Source organism: Anomaloglossus baeobatrachus, chromosome 7, assembly GCF_048569485.1.
Source record: "Anomaloglossus baeobatrachus isolate aAnoBae1 chromosome 7, aAnoBae1.hap1, whole genome shotgun sequence".
In the NCBI taxonomy this organism is placed as follows: domain Eukaryota; kingdom Metazoa; phylum Chordata; class Amphibia; order Anura; family Aromobatidae; genus Anomaloglossus; species Anomaloglossus baeobatrachus.
In genome coordinates, this window is record NC_134359.1 from 59,809,724 (window position 1) to 59,830,786 (window position 21,063).

The 21,063-nt window shown below is 45.7% G+C and overlaps 1 protein-coding gene across 3 annotated transcripts in view; it reads left to right on the top strand.

Annotated features, from left to right (window-relative positions):
• RAPGEF4 (Rap guanine nucleotide exchange factor 4) overlaps positions 1-21,063 on the top strand; it is a 419,418-nt gene that overhangs the window by 27,005 nt on the left and 371,350 nt on the right. For all 3 annotated transcript variants that reach the window (XM_075317338.1, XM_075317339.1, XM_075317340.1), the window contains exons 2-3: positions 845-987; positions 8,765-8,853. In XM_075317338.1, coding sequence (XP_075173453.1) covers positions 845-987; positions 8,765-8,853 — 232 coding nt within the window. The remainder of the gene's footprint in view (positions 1-844; positions 988-8,764; positions 8,854-21,063) is intronic.

The following is a 21,063-nucleotide window of genomic DNA, read 5'->3' on the forward strand; positions in this document are numbered from 1 at the left end:
CTTCAGAGCTGCCTTCAATTTATCCAAAAGTGAATTTCCCATGGAGAAATCCCCATGATGTCTGCTATTGCTTTAGCTGAAATTCGTGGATTCTCCAGTAGAGGTTGTGCACAGCATCAACGATCTCCGGAACAACAACCACTCTCAGTCGTCCAGGACATTCCTCATTGGAGCTGAAGTGGCCTGTTTTAAATTTGGCAACTCAGTTCTTAACTGTGGAATATGAAGGGCATTGATCCCCCAATGTCTGCGACATATCACCATGAATATCCTTCATGGACTTTCCTTGCATAAACAAGATTTTATCACTCCTCTACTCTCAGTTTCTGTGAATATCGCATTAGACTCTGCCATTTTGTTTTCCCGCGTGTGTAGAACACTGTTGCCATAAGCAACAAACATAAAATTTTGAAAACACATATTAGACATATAAGGCTTTCATGTAATGTAACATTTGTTACCATAGAAACAAAAATAGATCACAAAGCCAAAAACTTATCAGCAGCCCCTAGATGATAATTTGATCAACATTGATGAAAATACTTGGAAAACCCTTTTTGAAACTTGTTTATATAGACATAAGGTTAATAATAGCACTTGTACATGGCGGGTAGTCCTATATGATGATAACTCGGGTCCATCGTTCTCCAGTTGTTCCGTGGTGTGACAGCTGTCAAATCGTGTCTTACTAATACCTCTTCGCCTCAATGCCCCAGTTTCAGCTTCACACGCAGTCAAACTATGAGTCCCAGTGTAAATCTTCGCATGATTCTAGTATTTCGTAATCATGTTCTAGTAGTTTATTTTGGTAATTTTTATATATTTTTTTGTTGTTGTTTTTTAGACCACTGGAACGTTCGGGAGAAGATGTAGACATAATATTTTCCCGTCTGAAAGAAGTAAAAGCTTTCGAGAGATTTCATCCAAATTTGCTTCAGCAGATCTGCTTTTGTGGCTACTATGAGAGCCTGGAGAAGGGGGTTACATGTAAGTACGGGCGATATAATATGAGGTCAAGTCATATGTCCAGGGTACAGTCCAGATCAGATGAGTTTACTTTGAAGTCACATCTTCGAGCAGAGATATTTATATTAGGAAAAGTCAGAAGAAAAGTTCAGTTGTTTCTACCTTCTACAGGATTTCAGAATTGTCATTGATTCTCATCCCTCTTTGCAGAGGCTGACTGGCAAATGTTATCCAGGTGGTCAAGAACATACCAGTGGCCCACAAGTTGTTGTAGCCCATCTTTAAAGGGGTTCTCCTGGGAAATAAAAAATTCTTGTACTAACCTTGCATTCCTAAACTATAGACATGAGATGCCCAGTGCTGTTCTATTATCCTTACCTGTAATTCAGTGTGACAGGAGCTGCTCTCAGTGCTCCTCCTCCCTTCTGGGACGTTTCATCACATTTCAAGGCATGTGCGCTATGTTAGTTACTGCCAGCCCCCTGATATTAGCTGCTTCTCTTTTGTATGAGAGCAAGGATGTGACTACACCCCCTATGTTTGAACAGAAGTAGATATTATCAGGAGACTGGCTGTTACTAATCCCCCTGATGTGTGATGTAACATCCCAGAAAGGAGGGGGGAGCACTGAGACCAGCTCCTGTCACACTGAATTACCGTGATTGTAAGGATAATAGAATTGCACTGGGCATCTCAGCTTTATAGTTTGTTGAGGGCAAGGCCAGTAGAAGAACGTTTTCTCTGCGTGGAGTACCCCTTTTAACCTGCTTACTTTATTCTGCTGCTCAAAACAGTAGAATAAAGGCTATAAAAAATGGTGATTGGTACTGTTTTCATATTGGGATCACACACATTTGTCATGCTATATACATTATTGAGCTGTTAGTACCTGCTTGATCATTAAGAAGGACTAAGAATTGGAATTGTCATTTATTTAGCATTATATGTAGTTGGTGCAGCATAGTACAGTGTTATAACACCATGATAACATTATACTATAACTAGTTGTCTGTCACAGACTCTGGAAATCAGCAACCCAAATACAAATCTAGTAGTCCACTACACCAAAGTCACCATTGAGTGTACTCGATATATCACACTCTTTATGTAGAAATATCTTTACCAAAGATCCAACACTTACTACATATATACAGAACCAGAACCAAATTAACTACATATATATGTTAACAGAACTTAGTACAAGGATATGGTAGCAAACAATTTTACTACACAGATACAGTAACAGATTGAGCTCACTACACAGATACAGGAACCAAGCATATAATATTGATACAGGAACAGAACCAAGCTTACTATATAGAAACAGGGAAAGAAGCTAGCTGACTACAAAGATACAGGAACAGGAACAAGCTTAACAGCTCCGCAAAGTTCTCATTCGTTCAGAGACAATTCACCAAGCTCTCGATACATGGTATACACTGTAACAACCCCAGCCCATCGAAATTCACAGCAGCTTAGGGTCTACAATAATGAAACGATCCTCATGCCCCCTACAATATAACACCCAACAGTACCCAAAGTATACAGTACAGTACACAGAGTAATATGTCCCCAGCCCGTAACAGTAGACAATGCAACCCCCCCCCCAGTGTCACGCTGGTGGGTGTGGATCCACTGTGTCACAACCGGGCTTACCTTGAAGGGGTGTGACTAAGTGCCTCTACCGGGCCTTCACCAGAGCCTCTGATGGTGAGGTAGGCTTGGACATCGACATGCGGTTGACACCAGGTACCACTCCAGGGCAGTCCCCGATACTGCAGCAGCTGACTGGGTGGGTGGTCAGGAACACTGGTATGGGTGGGCAGGCAGGACGGAGTTGGAGTAGCAAGCAGGATTCGGTACTGAAGACTGACAGAACAGAGTCTGAGTAATCGGCAGAAATCGGTACTGAAAATTGAGATGACAGGACGACTGTATAAGCTAGCAGGACAGAGAACACTAAAAGCCTAATTGATCAGGCACCTCCTACTGGGGAAGGTACCCTAAATACACAAAGACTCCCAGCCATAGGCTAGGGACACTTTAGGGTGCGTGTGCTGTCCCTTTAAAATGCCCTAAGAATTCTGCCCTGGGACAGAAAAAACTCCCCAGACTGAGCAGGCCAGATAATCGCAAATGACACCAATGGCTGGCTGCAGCGTTGAGCACATCAATGTCCTTGCCCAGAGGAGGCAGCAGGGCAGTGCAGGGACATCGGCTTTATATAGGAGATCACAGACCTTCAAAATACACATGGACCCAGACCCTCCATCCCCTCACAACATACATGGTCCAGACCCTCCACTATTCATAATACACATGGCTGCAGATCCCCAGCCCCTCCTCTATGACTGAATACCCTCATAATATACATGGCTGCATACCCTCATAATATACATGGCCGCATACCCTCATAATATACATGGCTGCAGATCCCCAGCCTCTCCTCTATGACTGAATACCCTCATAATATACATGGCTGCATACCCTCATAATATACATGGCTGCATACCCTCATAATATACATGGCCGCATACCCTCATAATACACATGGCTGCAGATCCCCAGCCCCTCCTCTATGACTGAATACCCTCATAATATACATGGCTGCATACCCTCATAATATACATGGCCGCATACCCTCATAATATACATGGCCAAAGGCCCCCCAGCCCCTCATAACATACATAGCCGCAGACCCCAAGCTCCTCATAATATACATGACCACAGACAACAAGCCCCTCATAATAGATATGACCGAAAACCCCCAGCCCCTAATAACATAAATTGCAGTAGACTTCCATCACCTCATAATGTACATGGCCACAGACACCCCCCCCAGCCCCTTATAATACATATGACTGCATACCCCCAGCTCTTCATAATATACATGGCTGCCAACCTTTCCCCCCCCCCCAAGCCCCTGCTAATATACTTGGATCCAGATCCATTGCCAGCACCTAATATACATAAAATCAGACCCCCCAGCCCCTCTGTAATATACAAAGCACAAGATTACTCCAGCCCTTCATAATATACATGGTTGCAGACCTCCCCCAGACCCTCATCTTTTGCAACATTGTGTGATGATTTACCCTCTTTTAAGAGTTTGATAATCCTCTCCTTTGCTTCAATTGACATCTCTCGTGTTGGAGCCATGATTCATGTCAGTCCACTTGGTGCCACAGCTCTCCAAGGTGTGATCACTCCTTTTTAGATGCAGACTAACGAGCAGATCTTATTTGATGCAGGTGTTAGTTTTGGGAATGAAAATTTACAGGCTGATTCCATACTTTTTTCCTCATAATTGATTGATTCCATAATTTTTCCCCTTGTTTGGTCTTGAAAAGTAATCGTTACTGGCTAGCACATTATGTTTTCATGATTTTTTTAGTGTTTCTTTAAAGCCAGAAAGTTGACCTTTGAAATGACTTTAGTTTGGTGCCGTATGCTTTTTTTTTTTTTAGACAAAAGTAAACAACTGAGTTAACATCCTCAGAGCCAGGGGAGGCCATAATTTTTGCCAGAGGTTGTAAAATAATGTGTATAGCTTATAAAAGGGGCGCTGGTTTGGATTGTGGGCTGAAACTCTTTTGGCAACTTCAAGTTGGCCTAGGTTGGGGGGGAGTGGACAGAACACAGCTCGGCTAAGAGTGCAGGTCTTTTCTTTTACAAAGATAGAAGGATAAGTTGCCCTTGACCAGGAAAAGGGGATTTTGCAAGTTCAATTTCAACATGCCATACCTTTTTTCCTCCAACATAAGCCATTGGGAAGACCCAATACATTATATGGATATGGTCTATGACTGGCACAATAATGCCTGTGCAATGGGGACATCTGCTTTCTTTGTGGTTTTCATGCACGTGGTGATAATATGGCTCCATGCTGTCTGATGCCATAATAGCACAATCGTAGGTGTATGGGACCTTACTGCAGGGCCGCCACTAAGAATTTCAGGGCCCCATACTTTCAAAAGTTTTGGGCCCCCTTGGGACTCCGCCCAGGCTCCACCACAGCTCCACCTCCACCCATCAAACCTACTATATCACTGCCACACTTGGAAAAACGTGTGTGTGTGTGTATATATATATATATATATATATATATATATATATATATATATATATATATATATATACACTGTATATATGTATGTATGTATGTGTGTATAGTTAGGTCCAGAAATATTTGGACAGTGACACAAGTTTTGTTATTTTAGCTGTTTACAAAAACATGTTCAGAAATACAATTATATATATAATATGGGCTGAAAGTGCACACTCCCAGCTGCAATATGAGAGTTTTCACATCCAAATCGGAGAAAGGGTTTAGGAATCATAGCTCTGTAATGCATAGCCTCCTCTTTTTCAAGGGACCAAAAGTAATTGGACAAGGGACTCTAAGGGCTGCAATTAACTCTGAAGGCGTCTCCCTCAACCTGCAATCAATGAAGTAGTTAAAAGGTCTGGGGTTGATTACAGGTGTGTGGTTTTGTATTTGGAAGCTGTTGCTGTGACCAGACAACATGCGGTCTAAGGAACTCTCAATTAAGGTGAAGCAGAACATCCTGAGGCTGAAAAAAAAGAAAAAATCCATCAGAGAGATAGCAGACATGCTTGGAGTAGCAAAATCAACAGTCGGGTACATTCTGAGAAAAAAGGAATTGACTGGTGAGCTTGGGAACTCAAAAAGGCCTGGGCGTCCACGGATGACAACAGTGGTGGATGATCGCCGCATACTTTCTTTGGTGAAGAAGAACCCGTTCACAACATCAACTGAAGTCCAGAACACTCTCAGTGAAGTAGGTGTATCTGTCTCTAAGTCAACTGTAAAGAGAAGACTCCATGAAAGTAAATACAAAGGGTTCACATCTAGATGCAAACCATTCATCAATTCCAAAAATAGACAGGCCAGAGTTAAATTTGCAGAAAAACACCTCATGAAGCCAGCTCAGTTCTGGAAAAGTATTCTATGGACAGATGAGACAAAGATCAACCTGTACCAGAATGATGGGAAGAAAAAAGTTTGGAGAAGAAAGGGAACGGCACATGATCCAAGGCACACCACATCCTCTGTAAAACATGGTGGAGGCAACGTGATGGCATGGGCATGCATGGCTTTCAATGGCACTGGGTCACTTGTGTTTATTGATGACATAACAGCAGACAAGAGTAGCCGGATGAATTCTGAAGTGTACCGGGATATACTTTCAGCCCAGATTCAGCCAAATGCCGCAAAGTTGATCGGACGGCGCTTCATAGTACAGATGGATAATGACCCCAAGCATACAGCCAAAGCTACCCAGGAGTTCATGAGTGCAAAAAAGTGGAACATTCTGCAATGGCCAAGTCAATCACCAGATCTTAACCCAATTGAGCATGCATTTCACTTGCTCAAATCCAGACTTAAGACAGAAAAACCCACAAACAAGCAAGACCTGAAGGCTGCGGCTGTAAAGGCCTGGCAAAGCATTAAGAAGGAGGAAACCCAGCGTTTGGTGATGTCCATGGGTTCCAGACTTAAGGCAGTGATTGCCTCCAAAGGATTCGCAACAAAATATTGAAAATAAAAATATTTTGTTTGGGTTTGGTTTATTTGTCCAATTACTTTTGACCTCCTAAAATGTGGAGTGTTTGTAAAGAAATGTGACAATTCCTACAATTTCTATCAGATATTTTTGTTCAAACCTTCAAATTAAACGTTACAATCTGCACTTGAATTCTGTTGTAGAGGTTTCATTTCAAATCCAATGTGGTGGCATGCAGAGCCCAACTCGCGAAAATTGTGTCACTGTCCAAATATTTCTGGACCTAACTGTATATAATATATAAAATGCCCCCCTCCTGATGTACTGTATATGTCCTTTTCTTTGTATATATGTCCCCATTTAAGGGCTGGGGCCACGGGCAACACTGGAAGGGCACAATCAGGACTGGAGGACATGAACAGGACTGAGGGAGCACAGGCAGCACTGGAGGGAGGGTGGCAGACAGCAGCGGGAGGCAGGAGGCTCACAGTATGCTGTTTTGTTTTTCCTGCACATTTAACTTTGATGAGGTCTGTGGTCATATAACAGCTGATCTACACTGTGTGCAGAATTATTAGGCAAATGAGTATTTTGATCACGATACTTGTTATACATGTTGTCCTACTCCAAGCTGTATAGGCTGAGAGCCAACTACCAATTAAGTAACTCAGGTGATGTGCCTCTCTGTAATGAGGAGGGGTGCGGTGTAATGATAGCAGCACCCTATATAAGGTGTGCTTAATTATTAGACAACTTCCCTTCCTTTGGCAAAATTGGTCAGAAGAGAGATTTGACAGGCTCTGAAAAGTCCAATATTGTGAGATGTCTTGCAGAGGGATGCAGCGGTCTTGAAATTACCAAACTTGTGAAGCGTGATCACCGAACAATCAAGTGTTTCCTGGCAAATAGCCAACAGGGTCGCAAGAAGCGTGTTGGGCAAAAAAGGCGCAAAATAACTGCCCATGAATTGAGGAAAATCAAGCGTGAAGCTGCCAAGATGCCATTTGCCACCAGTTTGGCCATATTTCAGAGCTGCAACGTTACTGGAGTATCAAATAGCACAAGGTGTGCCATACTCAGGGACATGGCCAAGGTAAGGAAGGCTGAAAAACCACCACCTTTGAACAAGAAACATAAGATAAAACGTCAAGACTGGGCCAAGAAATATCTTAAGACTGATTTTTCAAAGGTTTTATGGACTGATGAAATGAGAGTGACTCTTGATGGGCCAGATGGATGGGCCAGAGGCTGGATCAGTAAAGGGCAGAGAGATCCACTCCGACTCAGACGCCAGCAAGGTGGAGGTGGGGTACTGGTATGGGCTGGGATCATCAAAGATGAACTTGTGGTACCTTTTCAGGTTGAGGATGGAGTGAACCTCAACTCCCAGACCTACTGCCAGTTTCTGGAAGACAACTTCTTCAAGCAGTGGTACAGGAAGAAGTCGGTAACGTTCAAGAAAAACATGATTTTCATGCAGGACAATGCTCCATCACATACATCCAACTACTCCACAGCGTGGCTGGCCAGTAAAGGACTAAAATATGAAAAAATAATGACATGACCCCCTTGCTCACCTGATCTGAACCCCATAGAGAACCTGTGGTCCCTCATAAAATGTAAGATCTACAGGGAGGGAAAACAGTACATCTCTCAGAACAGTGTCTGGAGGCTGTGGTGGCTGCTGCACGCAATGTTGATCGTAAACAGATCAAGCAACTGACAGAATCTATGGATGGTAGGCTGTCGATTGTCATCATACAGAAAGGTGGCTATATTGGTCACAAATTTTTTTTGGTTTTGTTTTTGCATGTCAGAAATGTTTATTTCTAAATTTTGTGCAGTTATATTGGTTTACCTGGTGAAAATAAACAAGTGAGAGGGGAATATATTTGGTTTTAATTAAGTTGCCTAATAATTCTGCACAGTAATAGTTACCTGCACAAACAGATATCCTCCTAAGATAGCCAAATCTAAAAAACCCCACTCCAACTTCCAAAAATATTAAGCTTTGATATTTATGAGTCTTTTGGGTTGATTGAGAACATAGTTGTTGATCAAGAATAAAAAAAAATCCTCTAAAATACAACTTGCCTAATAGGTCTGCACACAGACTTCTATAGAAGTCCAACAGTGCAAACATTTTTATGAAAACAAATTGAATTAACAAAAAAAATTAACAAAAAAATGTGTATATATTGTTACTACGAGTGAATAACCCCTTGTTTGTTACATGCAGTAGTAAAATAGCGACTTTTCTTTGGTTCCAGTGTATCGCCAGGGTGACATTGGTACAAATTGGTATGCGGTGCTCACCGGATCCTTGGATGTCAAAGTGACCGAGACAAACAGCCACCAGGTAAAGCTTTGAGATTTTATGAGATTATGACCACAGGGTGCTACAGTTACATGTTTTATGGGTTGTCTACCAATATTTTAACAAACATTTTGTGACACCTACTCTTATATTAGTATTACAGGTTATGCTCTTCTTCTTCCTTTATCACAGACTGCACAGCTCTCCTGTTCTCATAATCTCACTTGACGAAGGATCATGTGACCAGACCCGCCTATCTGTTTCATTCAATAGACAAGCACTGCACACGGGAAAGCTGTTTTTCTATTGGTTGAGGCTGAGGGGCGGGCCTGGTCAGGTGACATTCTGAGAACAGCAGAGCTGTGCAGTGTGAAGCAGGCCGCAGTAACGGATAACGTCGCTTTACACAGAAAGGAGAACCTGGAATTAGAGAGGAATTAATATCCCGAAATTAATTTTTGGAAGATGCCAAACTTTGCCTACAAAATTGATTTGATCCAAATAAAATCACTCCAAATTGAAAGTACTCTCCATAGCTAATGCATGAGGAAAAAAGGGGGGGAAAGAGGATAAAAAAATACCCCTAATACCTTGGCACCTCCGTGGCTGATTCACATTTCTCCACACGGTGTTGGGGGGGCGACACACGTCAATGACGTAAAGAGTTGGAGGATCACGGCGGTGTGGAGGTGGCGTAAGAACAGGGTAGACACTTAGATAGGAATGTATCAGCCATCCAAACCACAAACTGGCAGCTGCAGATGAGAATTCCAGAATCGCCAATTTTGGGATAATTCAAAACAAATTTGATGTGTTACAATTCACTCATCTCTACCTGTAATAATTGTTTTATTAATAAGCGCCACAATATTATGACCGCAGAATATTTGTTGAAATAAAGCCAAAGTGAACAATCCATTTAATGTGTTAGGATGGGTCTGCAATATCTGATGGGTGGCCAACAGCTGGCACCACCCCTGATTAGGAGCTCGCAGGTGTGCTGTATACATAGTCACTGCTGGAGGAGCGGTTCATAGGGGTGCCCTGATCTCTGTCCCCACTTATCTTACAACAGTGGCCTCTTTCCAGGATAAGATGTCAGTGTACTGGACAACCCCTTAAAGTTAAAACTAAAATGCCAAGCTACATGCGTCTCTATTTGTGATGAACGAGTACTACCATGCTCGGGTGCTCAGTACTTGTTACCAGCAGTTGATGCTCAGATGCACCCGAGCATGGTAGTGCCTGCTCATCACTAGTTACGAGTACTGAGCACCCGAGCATGGTAGTGCTCACTCATCACTAGTTACCAGTACAGAGCACCCGAGCATAGTAGTGCCCGCTCATCACTAGTTACGAGTACAGAGCACCCGAGCATGATAGTGCCCGCTCATCACTAGTTACTAGTACTGAGCACCCGAGCATGGTAGTGCCCGCTCATCACTAGTTACGAGTACTGCACACCCGAGCATGGTACTGCCCGCTCATCACTAGTTACGAGTACTGAGCACCCGAGCATGATAGTGCCCGCTCATCACTAGTTACTAGTACTGAGCACCCGAGCATGGTAGTGCCCGCTCATCACTAGTTACGAGTACTGCACACCCGAGCATGGTACTGCCCGCTCATCACTAGTTACGAGTACTGAGCACCCGAGCATGGTAGTGTCCGCTCATCACTAGTTACGAGTACCCAGCACCTGAGCATGTAGTGCCCGCTCATCACTAGTTACGAGTACCCAGCACCTGAGCATGTAGTGCCCGCTCATCACTAGTTACGAGTACCCAGCACCTGAGCATGTAGTGCCCGCTCATCACTAGTTACGAGTACTGAGCACCTGAGCATGGTAGTGCTCACTCATCACTAGTTACGAGTACCCAGCACCTGAGCATGGTAGTGCTCACTCATCACTAGTTACGAGTACAGAGCCCCCGAGCATGGTAGTGCTCACTCATCACTAGTTACGAGTACAGAGCCCCCGAGCATGGTAGTGCTCACTCATCACTAGTTATGAGTACTGAGCACCCGAGCATGGTAGTGCCCGATGATGACTAGTTATGAGTACTGAGCACCCGAGCATGGTAGTGGACGCTCATCATTATTCCCTACAGATCCAAAATACCTCTATATATTTAGGGGTGAAGTTTTGCATTATGTCTCTTTCTCATGAAGCAAATACATGAGCTCTGGTGCAAAATGTCAGCTTTCTGCCCTCTCCTGTCCCCACCATAACACCAATGAAGCTGTAATATGCAAACACACACATCCAGTGATACTGTACTGCTCCGGGGACCTGGAATATGAGGACCTGCGGTGGAACGCATGAAGGACTGTGCTCCGCTGCACTGCGTCCCAGGTCTCCCTGCCGACCGGAAGCAAAAGGTATTACCAGATAGTGTGAATGTGTGCACGCGCGCATGTGCGATCTGATGTGTGTGTGAGTGCCGTCAGGAAGCGGTGGAGGACTGCTGTGGATCACACCTGCTGGGAGCACCCGTCGTGGATCGCAGGAGGCCCTGGGAGTGACACGGACATTCAGGGTCTAGTGAGTATGATTCTCCTTGGGGGGGGAGGGGTCTGCCTTTTTTTGGGGAGGGGGGGTAAACTTACCCCCAACCTGTGTTTCCCTGGAAATAAGCCCTACACTGAAAATAAGCCCTAGCACATTTTTTGGGGCAAAAAAATGAATATAAAACAGTGTCTTATTTTCAGGGAACATGGTATGTCACAAAAAAGGTCACAGACAAAAATGAAAAACATTTTGACCCGTGTTCGGCATATTGAAGTTTTTTGGGCAAATAAACGCCATTAAGAACGAGACAAAAAAAAATAAAAGTGACTTAAAAAACCACAACTATGTTTTGTATTTTGCGTGATGACAATTGCGTGATGACAATGACAACCATGCTTCGGCAGCACATATGCTCAGTGGCAGAGCCTACACACAAGATGATTAGCATATGATTGATTAGCCCCTGCACAGCAGCTGCAGCAGGCCATGGATGATGACATGGAAAATACAAAAAACAATCAACTTTATTGTTGGCCCCCTTAAAAATAGTCTTGGTGAAATGGTGGAAGGGGATGAGGGTAAAGCCAACCTGCTGAATGACTTTTTTTCTACGGTTTTTATACAAGAAAATGCCATGGCAGATGACATGACCAGTGATGCCATAAATTCACCCTTGAATATTACCTGCTTAACCCAGCAGGAAGTACGCCGCCGCCTCGAAATCACTAAGGTTGACAAATCTCCGGGCCCGGATGGCATACACCCCAGAGTACTACAGGAATTGAGTTGTGTGATAGATAGACCATTATTTTTAATCTTCTCAGATTCCTTAATAACAGGGTCGGTACCGCAGGACTGGCGCATAGCAAATGTGGTGCCAATATTCAAAAAGGGGACAAAAACTGAGCCGGGAAATTATAGGCCGGTAAGTTTAACCTCTACGGTTGGTAAAATCCTTGAGGGTTTCTTGAGAGATGCTATACTGGAGTATCTCAAGAAAAATAACCTTATGACAGAGTATCAACATGGGTTTATGAGGGATCGATCCTGTCAAACTAATTTGATCAGCTTCTATGAAGAGGTAAGTTCAAGCCTGGACCAGGGAAATGCAGTGGATGTTGTGTATATGGACTTTTCAAAAGCTTTTGATACGGTGCCACACAAAAGGTTGGTACATAAAATGAGAATAATGGGGATAGGGGAAAATATGTGTAACTGGGTTAAAAACTGGCTCAGTGATAGGAAACAAAGGGTGGTTATTAATGGTACGTACTCGGACTGGGTCTCAGTTCATAGTGGGGTACCACAGGGGTCAGTATTGGGCCCGCTTCTTTTCAACATATTTATAAATGACCTTGTTGGGGGCATGCGGAGTAGAATTTCAATATTTGCAGATGATACTAAACTCTGCAGGGTAATCAATACAGAGGAGGATAATTTTATATTACAGGGAGATTTATGTAAATTGGAGGATTGGGCTGAGAAGTGGCAATTGAAGTTTAATGTAGATAAATGTAAGGTCATGCACTTGGGTAGAGGAAATAACATTTATGATTATGTACTTAATTGTAGAACACTGGGTAAAACAGACACAGAAAAAGACTTGGGTGTATGGGTGGATGGTAAACTTCACTTTAGTGGACAGTGTCAGGCAGCTGCTGCCAGGGCTAATAAAATAATGGGATGTATTAAAAGAGGTATAAGTGTTCATGAAAAAAATATAGTTCTACCTCTGTACAAGTCACTAGTGCGACCGCACTTAGAATACTGTGTACAATTCTGGTCACCGATATATAAGAAGGACATAGCTGAACTGGAGAGGGTGCAAAGAAGAGCGACCAAGATTATTAGAGGAATGGGGGGGCTGCAATACGAAGACAGGTTATTAAACTTGGGGTTATTTAGTCTGGAAAAACGAAGGCTTAGGGGAGATCTAATCACAATGTATAAATATATGAGGGGACAGTACAGAGACCTTTCCAAAGATCTATTTACACCTAGGCCTGCGACTGGAACACGGGGGCATCCGCTACGTCTTGAGGAAAGAAGGTTTAATCATAATCACAGACGAGGATTCTTTACTGTACGAGCAGTGAGACTATGGAACTCTCTGCCACATGATGTTGTAATGAGTGATTCACTACTAACATTTAAGCAGAGCCTGGATGCCTTTCTTGAAAAATTTAATATAACCAGTTATGTATATTAGATTTTATGACAGGGTATTGATCCAGGGAACTAGTCTGATTGCCGGATGTGGAGTCAGGAAGGAAATTTTTTCCCCATTGGAACTTGTTTGCCACATTGGGGTTTTTTGCCTTCCTCTGGATCAACATGTTAGGCTACGGGTTGAACTAGATGGACTTAGAGTCTCCCTTCAACCTTAAAAACTATGATACTATGATACTATGAATACCTCTGTACTCCACTAGGTGGCGATACTCGGCCAGTTTCCGTCGTTGCTTCGTTCCTCTCCTCACTGGAGCAAAACTGATCGCAGTTATTGCATGACATATGATGAACTCCGCATAAACCTTGTTTTCTTTTTCCAGTTCTGTTCAGCTACCTCATTATGGTAATTAGCCATTTCTTTATACTTTACAAACCTTATACTCACATGTAGCTTTTTCTGTTTTCTACATTTTCTTATTTAATAACATCGAACCTATATACAGACAAAGCAACTAGGTGACTTGTAAATTGGGTTTTATGGGCGATCTTACAAAGAAAGTGATGACTGAGAATATATTAAGTTCTATATATTCCAAGTGTATCTTATGTACAGTGGATATAAAAGTATACACACCCCTGTTTAAAATGCTATCTTTTTTGTCATGTAAAAAAAAAATCACACATAGGAGAATAATTTCAAAACCTTCTCCGCTTTTAATGTCACCCATAATCTGTACAAATCCATTTTAAAACAAATTGAAATCATTTTCGGGGGGGGGGGGATAAAAATCACATCTAACATAATGTTGCATAAGTGTGAACACCCTCTTCTATTTGGGGATGTTGTTGTGTTCAGAATTATCCAATCAAATCTACACTCATGGTACATAGTAGTCTGGGCACTGCTGCCATCATTTACAGTGATTTTAATTTTCCCCTTAAAATGTTTAGCTGTAAAGTAAGATTTCCCTGACATTCTCTGGTCTGTAAACAGCGTACAACACAGCAAAGGGATCTCATTGTTGAAAGTTATCGGTCAGGAGGTTACAAAAATGTTTCCAAGGAATTAGATATATCATGAAGGACTGTTAACACAGAAGTGGCTTACATTTGGCACAAGAGTGACATTACCTAGAACTGGAAGTCCCTCAAAAATTGATGACAAGTCAAGAAGGAAATTGACCCAAGAGGCTGCTAAGAGGATTACAGAAACATTAAAGGAGCTGCAGAAATTTCTGGCAAGTTCTGGTTGTGTACTGCATGTGACAACAATCTCCCATATTCTTCATATGCCTGACCTGTAGGGTAGGGAGGCAAGACAAAAGACGTTTCTTACAAAGAAAAACATCTAAGCCCACGTATATTTAGCTAAAACTTTCATCAGGTCTACCAAAAGCACGGGGAGAAAAATATAGTGTGATAAGACCGAGTTTTACCTTTTGGGGCATAATTCCAAAAGGTTTGTTAGACTCAAAGCCAACACTGCGCATCACCAGAAAACACCATACCCACAGTGAAGCTTGGTAGAGCAGCATTATATTTTAAGGATAGTTTTTGGCCTCTTGAATTGGGGCTTTAGTGAAGATGTAGGGATTTATATTCCAAATATTAATCAACAAAACTTTCACACCTCTTCTAAAAAGATGAAGAGGAATTTCACCTTTCAGATCGACAGTGACTCGAAGCATACCTCCAAGCGTGAAATACTCATAGACTCCTACCCAAAAGACTGAATTTTGTCATAAATTCAAAAGGTACTTCAACAAAGTATTAGTTGAAAGGTGTGCATATTTATGCAAACACATTATGTCAATTATTTTTCCACCAGAGTTTTGTTTTTCAATTTGAGTTGTACAGACAGGTGACACTAAAGGTGGAAAAAGGTCTGAAATTATTTTTCTTGGTCTGTTTTTTTTTTTGTTTTTTTACATGCTAAAACACCGACATTTTAACAGGGGTGTGTAGACTTTTTATATCCACTGCACAATATATTAAATTCAATATTTCCCTGCTGCGACCCATTCTCAGACTAGTATGCCATCCTCTATAAGTCCGTATCCATTTGATAACCTCTATGCCAACAATGAGTTAGCATTTTTGGTGGCTACAAAGAGTGTCCCACCCATTGATTTTAATTGAAAACTGTGTAAGAATATCCTATATTTTTTTCAGGATGTATGCTGCTGATTTTTACTTATTTTATCTTATATGTAGATGGGTTGTCCCCTTTAAAAAAAATATAACGTTTTGCATACACTCCGTTATTAAAAAAACAAACAAACATGCTGTGCTTCACTCATTATCCTTAGGTCCAGCGTTGCGTACCTATTGCTGCTACTGCTGTTTATTTTTGGTGCAGCTAGAGTAGCCCTGCCCCCAGTCTTATACTCACTCTTTGGCAGCTTCATCCTTTTTTGCTGCTGTTCTGGCCCTGCGGCGCCATCTTGTGCCCATAACCTTTCAGGTCTATGAAAGCCAGAAGAAGGCTCTCCTAGACTTGTATTAGGTTGTGACCTCCGGCGTGCTCCATGAAACACTGGAGCTACCAGCAGGTCACAAATTGACTGAGACTGACAGGAGTGAAATAGATGAAGACATTGGTAGTTAAGTACAGTGCCTTGCAAAAGTATTTACACGCTCCTCACCCACCTCCCCTTCTCTGTTTACCTATTTAGTTACATTACAACCTGTGTTTAAATATTTTTGTAATTCGACTTGTGTGTGATGCATCAGAACTGAATAGTTGAAGTTGGGGAAATGAAATGAGAAAAATATAGGCAAAAATTTAAGTTATGGGCTAAAATAAATAAAAATTGCAATGTGCATATGTATTCACCCCTTTTTGCTATGAAGCCTCTAAAAAATTCTAGTGCTGGTGTGGCGCCCCTGACCTGGTCAGGCACCACTGAGTACTGCACCCATGCTGGGGACAGTACAATACAGGTAATCCAGAAGGCTGACCGAGGTGTGACTACACAGGCGCATAGTGATCAGGTCTCACACATGTACCTTTGAGAGGACCCCTGGGGATCCCAGGAGGGGGAAAAGCCTTCACCTCCACTGGAATAGTGGAGGGGGCCAAAAGCCTCCATCTCCACTCAAGGGGTGTGGTAAGAGAGCCTGGTTGCTAGGTGGCGTAGGCAAGAACAGGAGAGGAGGAGCAGTGAGCCGGCTCAGTGCAGAGTCCAGGGAGCTCAGAGAGGAGCAGACCTCGGGGCTGTTGCAGTCTGACAGCGTCCGCGCAGTGGCTACCGACGGGGGAGAACGGTCACCTAGGAGTGCTACCCGAAACCCATCTCCAGCTAGAGAGAGAGCACAGAGTGGGAAGTAAGGAGACTGCTAGGGAGAACCAGGCCCAAACGGGCGGCAGATCCCGGAGCGGGGATAGATCCACCTTTCCCTGCTAAACCTGCCGGTGTGGGGCCCTCAAAGCCCACACCACAACACCTAAAAGCCGCAGCCACGTAGCCACAGTTAGGGCCCATAGTTCACAGGAGGCAAGCAGCTGGAGTGATCTGGCCCAGGCAACAAGCAAACGGCAAACGAAGGGGAGAGAGGCTTCAGCAACTTCCCTGGGTGACCCCCATAGGGACTAAAAGTCGGGGTCACCCCAAACCACCAAGGGCTAAGGAAGGCGAGTTGGTAGTCACCATCAGAAGTCAGCCTGAAGGAATACCTGGTTCCAGCCTGGTTCATCCCAGCTACGCCCGGGTTACTCACCCTGCCATCTGAAGTGAGTAAAACCCCTGAAAGACATTCTGCGTGTGTGGAGTTATTCTGCGCCTTGTGGTTCTACGCACCTACACAGGGTCCTGGGGCTTGCCTCACTCTCAGGAGGCAATTCCAACTAACTGCACTCACCATCAGCCCCAGGCGTCCCTCAACCTGCAGTGGCGGTCCCCACTGACCGCAATACTGAGAGTGGCGTCACGACAAATAGAAGATTCCCTACCGGTGACAAGATCCAGACTGACAGCGGAGTCCCTGAAGGTAATGCACCGACACAGCGTACCCGGGGCCCGACATCTGGCGTCACGAACAGGATAAGGACTAGACCTGTTCAGACAGGTGACCATGTGCCTGGGCGGTCCGCTTGGAAAATTGGAAGCGCCGCCATATTGCCACCATGAAAAGCGCGCTGAAAAACAACAGCAGCCCGCGCTGGGAGAAGTTACCGCCCACGAAGAGGTGTGGCTACCCAGAGATCCCCTGCAGAGTTCTGACTTCGCAAGTGAAGAGAGCGGAAGCGTCCAGAGACGTCGGAACGGAAAAGGGGCCAGCAGCTTGTTGTTAGAGGAAATGGCGTCTGAACACAGAGACCCAGAGCCAGGCTCCGCTGCCTGGTGGTGTCGGGAGCTTGCCGAGTTCTGCGATCAACTGGAAGCCAGGGTCGGAAGGCAGATCAGAGAGGGACGTGCGGAGTTCCTGGGAATGACCGCGGCGGTTCAGGCCTATGAAGAGAGAGCCGCGCGCCGAGTGCCAGACCGGGCGGTGACGACTCAGACCCCGATGCTGCCAACGATGGGTGAGTCCAGTGTTGCCCCTGCCAGCCCGGATGCCCCGACCCCTGCTGCCACGCCCGCGGTCCCTGAAGAGGCGCCCGGCACGGCGACGCTGAGCCAGGCCGCAGCCACTCCAGGTGCGGCCCGCCAAGCCCAGGCCGCCGCAGCGATGCCCTGCTCGGCCCGCAAAGAACCGGCTGCCACCGCGACCCTCATCCATGCCGCGGGTGTGACGCTGACCCAGGCCGCCGCCATGCTAGGCCCGGCCCGCCGAGACCCCACCGCAGCAGCAACGCTCGTCCGCGCCGCAAGTGAGGTGCTGAACCAGGCCGCAGCCACGCCAGGCGCGGCCCGCCAAGACCAGGCCGCCGCCATGCCAGGCGCGGCCCGCCAAGACCAGGCCGCCGCCATGCCAGGCGCGGCCCGCCAAGATAAGATTGCATCACCATTTACCCCGGCCTGCAAGGCCAGAGCAGACACCGCTCCCCAGTCCAAGGAGGTCCCTGCTAGGAAGCCCACGCTGGGGGAGGACCCCGAATACTGGAAGTTGAAGGCTGACCTGGAGGCTCAATTCCCACAAGAGTTGGTGGACCAGTATTTGCTTCCTCCGCACACCCCCAAGAGGATTCCGGCAACCCCTGCAGCAACCACGCCAAAGAGTCCCCCGCCCGGGCCTGCTGAAGAAAGTCCATCCCCAGCACTGCCACCAAAGGAGTGCTCAGAAGAACTAAGGGGGAGGGGAGGCCAGGAAGCTGAGGAGCTGACTCAGGAGCCACCAGCAGTGGACCCATGCCCAGAGCCAGAGATGTTGCCATATTCCCGCTGGGATGAAGAAGACCTGACACCCTCTGCTGAAGAAGATCTGCCCAAAAGCCTCACCTGGGAGCTTGTAAGCTGTACTCCGCAGAATCCAGCCCGCAAGACACGGCGCCGTAGCAGAACCCAGTCTTTCCCTGCACCGCAGTCCCCAGAGCAGAGAGATGAAATAACAGCCAGAGACCTACAGGAGAAACGGTTCCTGAGAAGAGCCAAAGCCCAGGTCCGAGGACCCCTTTGTAGAGGAGTAGTGGAAGATTTTAGCCTCAAATCAGGATACGGCTTTATAGTTGCACCTGGTATGAAAGAAGGCATCTTTGTCAATAGAAGGGACGTGAGAGCTCATTTGCCCAGAGGACATCCTGGAAGAAACCTAAGAATGGGAGACACAGTGCAATTTACAATGCATCAAGGAGAAAGAGGCTGGTATGCACTAGATGTAACACCATGTCCTAAAGAAAAAGAAACAGACACAGAGGAAGAAAAGAAAGACAGAGATAGAGAAAGAACAGAGAAAGAACCTACTGATGAGACTACCACAGACGAAGAAAGAGGTCAAGGAAGCAACAGGTGCCGCAGCCCTACAGGCCCAAGCCCTGGTAAGGAGGAGTCTGCATAAAGTAACGTACACCAAGTTACTGTTTTGACCAGTTTGAAGTTTTGCAACGTTTTCAAGTTTAAGCAATGTGCCCACATAAACTAATGTGAGAGATGAACCTTAAGGCTATGAACTGGCTATAGCCACAAACTCTCGCAGTGTAAATAGTTACACCAGAGGCACCACCACCACAGTCAGCCTGTTTAGGGGCTTGGCTCGTCTGCAACCAGGGAGCACGTCCGTATATAGGGCCTTGGCTCACCTGCAACCAGAGAGCATGCCTGTTTATGGGGCCTGGCTCTCCACCACAAAGAGGGTACCTGGTCAGCACCAACTGTGGAGGCCGCCTCTACATCCTGCCAGAAGAGGCTGAAGGCGCGGATCCACCAGGCCAGGTATACCCTGAAACCACCAGCCCATGAAAGCCGCCTCTACATCCTGCCAGAAGTGGCCGAAGGCGCGGCCAACGTGAAAGGGTTTTGGGTGGGTTAACGGACTTGTGGGTGGAGGGTGGTGATGTATGGTACCTGGTGGTTTTAAAAATATTTTACATGTTTTAATGTTTTATGCATTTTAAAATGTTGTCTTGCAGCCCGAGGACGTGCTGGTGATAACTAAGGGGGAATGTGGCGCCCCTGACCTGGTCAGGCACCACTGAGTACTGCACCCATGCTGGGGACAGTACAATACAGGTAATCCAGAAGGCTGACCGAGGTGTGACTACACAGGCGCATAGTGATCAGGTCTCACACATGTACCTTTGAGAGGACCCCTGGGGATCCCAGGAGGGGGAAAAGCCTTCACCTCCACTGGAATAGTGGAGGGGGCCAAAAGCCTCCATCTCCACTCAAGGGGTGTGGTAAGAGAGCCTGGTTGCTAGGTGGCATAGGCAAGAACAGGAGAGGAGGAGCAGTGAGCCGGCTCAGTGCAGAGTCCAGGGAGCTCAGAGAGGAGCAGACCTCGGGGCTGTTGCAGTCTGACAGCGTCCGCGCAGTGGCTACCGACGGGGGAGAACGGTCACCTAGGAGTGCTACCCGAAACCCATCTCCAGCTAGAGAGAGAGCACAGAGTGGGAAGTAAGGAGACTGCTAGGGAGAACCAGGCCCAAACGGGCGGCAGATCCCGGAGCGGGGATAGATCCACCTTTCCCTGCTAAACCTGCCGGTGTGGGGCCCTCAAAGCCCACACCACAACACCTAAAAGCCGCAGCCACGTAGCCACAGTTAGGGCCCATAGTTCACAGGAGGCAAGCAGCTGGAGTGATCTGGCCCAGGCAACAAGCAAACGGCAAACGAAGGGGAGAGAGGCTTCAGCAACTTCCCTGGGTGACCCCCATAGGGACTAAAAGTCGGGGTTACCCCAAACCACCAAGGGCTAAGGAAGGCGAGTTGGTAGTCACCATCAGAAGTCAGCCTGAAGGAATACCTGGTTCCAGCCTGGTTCATCCCAGCTACGCCCGGGTTACTCACCCTGCCATCTGAAGTGAGTAAAACCCCTGAAAGACATTCTGCGTGTGTGGAGTTATTCTGCGCCTTGTGGTTCTACGCACCTACACAGGGTCCTGGGGCTTGCCTCACTCTCAGGAGGCAATTCCAACTAACTGCACTCACCATCAGCCCCAGGCGTCCCTCAACCTGCAGTGGCGGTCCCCA